This window comes from Gossypium hirsutum, chromosome A13 (assembly GCF_007990345.1).
Source record: "Gossypium hirsutum isolate 1008001.06 chromosome A13, Gossypium_hirsutum_v2.1, whole genome shotgun sequence".
Taxonomy (NCBI): Eukaryota; Viridiplantae; Streptophyta; class Magnoliopsida; order Malvales; family Malvaceae; genus Gossypium; species Gossypium hirsutum.
The window spans coordinates 91,659,433-91,666,518 of record NC_053436.1 but is presented as its reverse complement, the minus strand read 5'-3'; the positions used below and the strand labels follow the sequence as shown (position 1 = coordinate 91,666,518).

The following is a 7,086-nucleotide window of genomic DNA, read 5'->3' as shown; positions in this document are numbered from 1 at the left end:
AAAATTCGACATGAGTTAAAAAAAGTATTTTTAATTTCATTGTAACTATTTAGTTATAATAACGATGATAAATTGACAACATCCAGATGTTAGTATTTAAAATAATCCATTCTTGTAATTAATATTATTTTCATCGTATTTTCGTAATTAATTTTCATCTATTAGTAATGTAAAAAAAAAACAAGATTCTCGTGTAGATTTTTCATTTGAAAAAATAATATAGTAAAAAATAAAAATTCCTAAATTAGAAAGAGGGAATATATGATATATGATAGAAGAGTAAAATACATCCCAAATAAAATCCTATTTTGCCTTTCGTTTAGAAAATAGATCTTTGGGTCTTAAATTCTTAAATATAATAAACTCAATAAAAACCTCGAAATCAATCAATCAATCCTGTCCGTATCGCCCACCTCTCTCCTTCTCTGGTTTATCATTCATTAAATCAGGTAATTTTAATTAATAATCCTCGTTTTCATTACTGATTTTATTTTTAACGTTGTGTTTTCTTTTTTCTGCATTCAGTGATCTGGGAAATAACTAATAATCTTTGCTGAACTGAATCTGAAATTGATTTTCTTTTTGTAGTTAATTTGTTATTTTTTATCTGGGTATTTATAATTCTTTCAAATAGTGAGTGATGATCATCTGTGATTTTGTAGGGATTATATAGATTTTAGTTCCACATTTTGGGTTAAGTATTATGTTGATTGGGAGCTAAACTCTCTTTTTTCTATATGTTGGTTTCACTTTATGTCTATTGAGTATAGTTCTATTTTATTGTATGAGAGATTTGATTGGTGTGGCATAGCAAAAAGCCAGTGCTTTGCATTACGGTGTTTTTTGTGAACGTATGACTGGTTACGATTGTTTGTAGCAATCGGCTTAGGATGATTGATAATATGCAAAAACCGAGAAATAAAGGAAGCAACTTGGGTTTTCTGTACAATGATTCTGCTTCTTAATGAATGTCTGTACTCTGTAATGGGATTGCAATGTGCCTTATTTTTTTATCTTATGTTTGTTTGTTGAACTTGTAATATGTAAAATCAAAGGTGGGCTATCTTTTATGGGGATTGGTAATAAGGGGGAAAAACATTACTTCCTTTTGAAGATTGTATGAATGGGATAGGGATTGTTGTATCTGTGAATGTTTCTTGCTTCTTGGAAAAGAAATGAAATGGACTGAGACTCAATTCAATCAAGCCAGAGTCTAGCATATCTGTTGGATACTTGGATTTAGCTTCTATCTTATTTCTAATCTCATGAATTTGTTTTCTTACTTGTAAGTTTTATTTGTAGGTCAAGCATATGGATTCTAAATCAGTTGAGGATATGATAGAGGGCTCGTCAGGGTTCCATTTTTCTGGGTTCCATATGGATGGTTCGAAGTTAAACAATATTGAGAAGCCTACAACCACATTGGCTATTGAAAATGTGCATAAGCAGCCTTTTATTATTGGTAAGTTTGAACATGGCAATTGTTACTATTCATGCCATCTTCTAGATGCCATAATGATCAAAAGTAGTTGGTGCGAATAAGATTGGATAAGAATTCTGATAACAACTTGATGGACATCCAACTCATTATTTATTTTGGAGGAAAAATTTTAGCATTGCCATAGTATAATATTCTTCCGAGTACTGGTTGTTTTCGATTTATTGTGCTTGAGATACTAGCCTTGTTAATAATAGTGATGTATAAGACTATAAGGTTCTTTTATTCAATTTGTGCGGGTTATGGTTTAAAAACTACATAAAGGCACTGAACTAATAGTTATTTCATACTAGTTTGGTTATTGTGTTTGCTTCCTTACAACTTTGTTATGAGCTTTGTCTTTCTAATCATCTTATTATCTAACTGTGGCTATTGTTTTTTGGGTTAGGAGTTGCTGGGGGAGCAGCATCTGGTAAGACTACAGTCTGCGATATGATTATTCAGCAGCTTCATGATCAGCGTGTAGTATTAGTTAATCAGGTAAATGTTCTAAGTTCCCAATGCAGATTCTTTTAAGGATTACTTAGGAAAGGAATTTTCAATGTAAATTGTAATTTCCATGAACTTCCAAAGTTGAATAATTGAAGCTTTATCGAGTGTTTGAATACCTTGCTGCCTGTTTTGAAGCCTATTTCTTCTCAAATCCTTTCTAAACTAGAGTCTCTGAAAAATGAATAGTTTTGGCATTCTGTTGGTTCTGTTCTCCGTCATTAAATTGGCTCTGCATTCAGTAGATAATATAACTGTTGTCAATTATTCAAACAAAGAAGGGAGAGAGAGGTGGCATTTATCAATTAAACATCACTTGCTGAAGAACAGCGTTCAACATTTTGATCTGACCTCTTTCTCTTACCTCTCTTTTTCTGTACTGCTAGAAACAATTGGTCACCCATTGGTTAAACTTTTAACATGAACAATGTGCCAGGATTCCTTTTATCACAAACTCACTGAAGAGGAACTTGCAACAGTTCATGAATACAACTTTGACCATCCTGGTGAGAATAGTTCTACTAACAGAGATCAAAAATATCTAGAACACTATGATCTGCTGAGTTGATCTGCTTATTGATTGACTAAGACTCGTAGTATCAATCTTTCATCTCAAAATAATTGTTTACAAAATGTTTTCTATGTATTATTTCAGTAATGGAGCTCTCAGAAATTATTTTCCTTATATTCTGAATTTCTAAGTGCTTGATATATTTCACTTGCGCTAAATTTTGAAGTATTTGATATGTTCTGAGAGCATTCGAGTATTATTCATCAGAAAATCGAAAAAAGGCATGTCTGCATCGATTGTCCTTAGCAAAATGTATGACTGTAATTTACGTGCATGCTGTTTGTGTTCCACTTTATGTTTGCTTTGAATTTTATTGATACAATGTTGTTATTTTCTGCAGATTCATTTGATACAGAGAAATTATTAGATTCTATGGAGAACTTGAGGCATGGTCAAGCCGTAGATATTCCTAATTATGATTTCAAGAGTTATAAGAACAGTGTTTTTCCGGCAAGAAGGGTATGTTCTCAGAATGTTCAGCATGCTTGTTACTATGTAATGGATCCCACATTTATTACATCTTGTACTTGGGTGCTTTTTGGTTCAAGGTTCGCTCAAAATTAATTTCTTCAACATGGTACACAATGAAACCACTTTTTGATAAATCTTTTGCCTTTAGTAACTAGAATTCAGTTATAACTGTTTTGTATGTACAATGTCCAAGCTCTTAACATTTTCTAATAATTCCTTATAAATGGTATATATGTCTTTCCACATCCCCTTTTGTAAAATTTTCTATAGCAAAGGAACTTTGGTAATGGAATTTCAATTCATATTTCTTGTTTTAAGAAGTCCAGAAACTCTCACAGCCACAAAACTTTCTGCAGGTTAATCCTTCGGATGTTATAATCTTGGAAGGGATACTCATTTTTCATGACCCTCGTGTCCGAGAGTTGATGAACATGAAAATATTTGTTGATACAGGTTATTGAATTAAACTTTTATCTCTACTATTTGGCTGATGATGTTTTTTGTGTGCTTCATATATCTGGGATTAAAAATTTTTACTGCCTAAATTCTATATTTATTTAGTTCTAGACAAAGAAGCAGTTCTATGATATTGTTGATTGTAGTATAGTTTTCTTACCCTCCAACATCAGTGTTCTTCTCTTGAAAGATCTATAGATCCCAGTTGCTGAGGAAACAACAACCTTTTGTTGATTTATTATTTATTTCTGAAAATTTTAAGTGAATAACTTGTGTATAGTAGGGGACATATCATTTGGGTTGTTTTGTTGGTGTTACTAAGTTGGGCTGTTACTTCACATTGAAACTTTTCAGTGCAGATGCTGATGTACGATTGGCAAGAAGAATAAGGCGTGACACCGTTGAGAAGGGCAGAGATATTGGTGTTGTCCTTGATCAGGTCTACATTTGCTTTACTATTTACACTGACAAATTTTTGTTTTAAAGTAACTGGGCACCACAATCTCGTTGTTTGTCTGTCTCTGGCATAAAACAATAGAAATGGCGCTTTACATAAGCTTCTAAAAGTGTTTCCAGCTGTTGTTCAATGCAATAAATCCTTTCTATTATCACTAATGTTTCCAGTTTCTCTTCTTTGGGAAGGGCTTCTTTTTAGCTTATATTAGAATGCAATTAATTTTTAATGCAGTATTCAAAATTTGTGAAGTCCGCTTTCGATGACTTTATACTTCCAACAAAGAAGTATGCAGATATTATCATTCCCCGCGGAGGGGACAATCATGTAGCAATTGATTTGATTGTGCAACATATTAGGACAAAGCTTGGCCAGCATGATCTCTGTAAAATCTACCCAAACCTATATGTCATTCAATCAACTTTCCAGGTATATAATTTTTTATTTTCTGCTATTAACCAAAGGTGTAATATTTTTCCTGCATGTATTGAGAAGATAAATATACATTTGTTAAAAGAAAATAGTTTTGATTTATGCAGATACGAGGCATGCATACCCTCATTCGTGACTCTCAAACAACGAAACATGACTTTGTTTTTTATGCTGATAGGTTGATTCGTCTGGTGGGTGTTTATTGACTTATATGCAATTCATTTGTCTTCTGGTTTTCTTACATGGTAATGTAATGCAACAAAAGCTCCCTTGGGTTTCTCACTCATTGAAGATCTTTTCCAGGTTGTTGAACATGGGCTGGGACATCTGCCATTTACAGAAAAGCAGGTGATCACTCCAACTGGTAAGCTGGTGCTACTTCGTCTAGTCCTGGGCATCCGGTAAAGTTTTCTTTAGGTTATGGAAACTTTGAGTATGGTTTTATCCTTAAACTTCATTAATGTTATGCATGTTATATCTAGTTGTAAAGATTTCTGATCTGACATTGTCTGGTTGAAATGTTCTCTGCAATTGGATTTTGTAATATACTCTGAAAGTTTCAAGTTGATTCTGTAATGTTCTGTCATAATGGCTCATTTTCATTTGCTTAGACAGTGCTAGTTAGTCATAAATTATTCATATTGGTGCTATTGTTAATGCAGGGTCTGTCTATACTGGTGTGGATTTCTGTAAGAGGTTATGCGGTGTATCAGTTATTAGAAGGTACAACTTTGTCTCAAGTCTTAAACATCTGGATCAATAATTCCATGACTTGTATTATATAGACCTTTCTTCGGAACATGTCAATGACAGTGGTAGAAATTGCTTGACGCTGTGGTAATTTTATAAGGGTAGAACATAACTACTGCTTGTATGCCTTAGGCATGTGAACTTAAAACTAATACTCTTGTAGTTTACCGTGTTAAATGGGTTTGGGGAGTTTAATGAAATATTTCAGATAGTTCTACACCCACAGCAGAGGTGGTGGAGTGAGTGCAGCTGCTTTTCTGATACAAGTTGAATCTATCATGATTTAACATATTGCTTGTCTATCACACACTCACACTATATCTCAATGCACTCCACACAGATTATTTCTAATCATTAGCTACTGACCTTTTGAAACCAATGCTAGTGGTGAGAGTATGGAGAATGCTTTGCGAGCATGTTGCAAAGGGATCAAGATTGGCAAGATTCTTATTCATAGGGAAGGTGAGGACAACGGTCAGCAGGTTTGTAAACTCAACTACCTTCCGGATATGAAAATTTGTGATCATTTGCCTACTTTCTCACTATGTTTCCTTCTTGCTCCTACGATTGGGTAGCTTATTTATGAAAAATTACCACAAGACATCTCAGAAAGGCATGTGCTGCTACTGGATCCTATTCTCGGCACGGGTTTGTTTCTTTTCATGGTTGATATTAACTTCTGCAATAGCAACATGTTTTCATGTTAACCATTTTGTTTTATCATTCCATTCCATTTTTTAACATCATTTGGTTTAACATGTTTAAAAATTGTGCACAGCTGGAATTTGTATTTAAAAGCACCCTGTGAAAATTCAATGATATTTTTCTTTTTCATCCATCTAGGACTAGTGATTTTACATATTGCAACTATTTTATAGGCAATACAGCTGTCAAAGCTATTTCATTACTTATAAGAAAGGGTGTACCGGAATCCAACATCATATTTCTCAATCTCATATCCGTAAGTTATTGTTGTTTCAAGCTGTTACAATTTTCAGTATATTGTGGGGTTCTTCTTTTGAATAATTTAGATTTAGATTTACTTATCATCTTGCTCTACCATCATGTCACTTGATTCCCCAGGCACCTCAGGGTGTACATGTGGTGTGCAAAAGCTTCCCAAGAGTAAAGATTGTGACATCTGAGATTGATATTGGTTTAAACGAAGAATTCCGTGTTATCCCTGGTATGGGTGAGTTCGGGGACCGATATTTTGGAACGGATGATGATGACCTGCAAGTGGTGCCCCCTTCTCAATAGCCTAATTCAAAGTCTTCCCCCTGGCGAAACTACTGTGAGCCGGAGAATTCAACTGAGCATGATTTAGTACATTTTGCGCTTCGCCTAATCATTTTTGAAACAGTTTTGACTTAAATCAGACCTAGAGTCCCATGGTTGATTTCTTTTTTTGTCATTGTTACTCAAACTTGGGTGGGATGTGCCGGACATGGAGATGTTCAATTCTTTTACAGTTTTTCCAAGCATGGGAGAGTCATATCCTTATATCCAAGTTTGAATACATGTCAGAAATAGGCGTCAGATATAAGTAGTACAAAAGAAAAAAAAATTGAAGTGTCGGAACAATAGAGTTGCCATTTACGTATCTTTAACATCTGTTGAGATAATGCTTGAAAATGAGTCTTAAAATACCAGAAAGTTGGAAAGAGCTGACCTAGTAAAACCCTCACATAGAAAACTACTTGCTTTTATCTTTTCCATCGTACTAGGGGGAGTGGCTGAAGGAGGTCCCAACTTAATAAATGATTCAGCAGCCTCCCCAATATGTTGTGTATTTATAAACCACAAATTTTCACTTCGATATAATGAAATTTCATTTTAGATTTTGAGGTTACCAGGAATTGAGCACTGATGATTGGAATCAAGAGTTTTATCTATATTATTTTGGTTATCTTAATAGAAACTTTTCTTCCTTTCTACGCATCATCTCTAATCATCCTTTCTAGC

At 33.9% G+C, this 7,086-nt stretch overlaps 1 protein-coding gene across 6 annotated transcripts; it reads left to right on the top strand.

Annotated features, from left to right (window-relative positions):
* The first annotated feature begins 290 nt into the window (after window positions 1–290).
* On the top strand, window positions 291–6,973 carry LOC107895166 (uridine kinase-like protein 3). Of its 6 annotated transcripts, none has more exons than XM_016820423.2 (15): window positions 291–449; window positions 1,303–1,462; window positions 1,887–1,978; window positions 2,424–2,493; window positions 2,899–3,017; window positions 3,386–3,482; window positions 3,845–3,924; window positions 4,174–4,368; window positions 4,479–4,562; window positions 4,675–4,719; window positions 5,034–5,094; window positions 5,507–5,603; window positions 5,697–5,769; window positions 6,000–6,082; window positions 6,205–6,364. In XM_016820423.2, exons 2-14 carry the CDS (start codon window positions 1,312–1,314, stop codon window positions 6,033–6,035), a joined length of 1,200 nt encoding a protein of 399 aa, XP_016675912.1. In that variant the 5' UTR covers window positions 291–449; window positions 1,303–1,311; the 3' UTR covers window positions 6,036–6,082; window positions 6,205–6,364. The 6 variants fall into 6 exon arrangements, with proteins under 6 accessions (XP_016675912.1, XP_016675909.1, XP_016675910.1 ...); XM_016820420.2 differs by having other exon boundaries at window positions 292–449; window positions 5,507–5,583; window positions 6,205–6,973; XM_016820421.1 differs by having other exon boundaries at window positions 294–449; window positions 4,225–4,368; window positions 4,675–4,735; window positions 6,205–6,973.
* The last annotated feature ends 113 nt before the right edge of the window (window positions 6,974–7,086 follow it).

Excerpts from the sequence above, each read along its gene's own strand:
- LOC107895166 (XM_016820417.1), top strand. The coding sequence starts at position 1,312 with ATGGATTCTAAATCAGTTGAGGATATGATAGAGGGCTCGTCAGGGTTC. Across the intron at positions 3,018-3,385 it reads GTGTTTTTCCGGCAAGAAGG|GTTAATCCTTCGGATGTTAT; the intron begins GTATGTTCTCAG and ends AACTTTCTGCAG. Across the intron at positions 6,083-6,204 it reads TATTTCTCAATCTCATATCC|GCACCTCAGGGTGTACATGT; the intron begins GTAAGTTATTGT and ends TTGATTCCCCAG.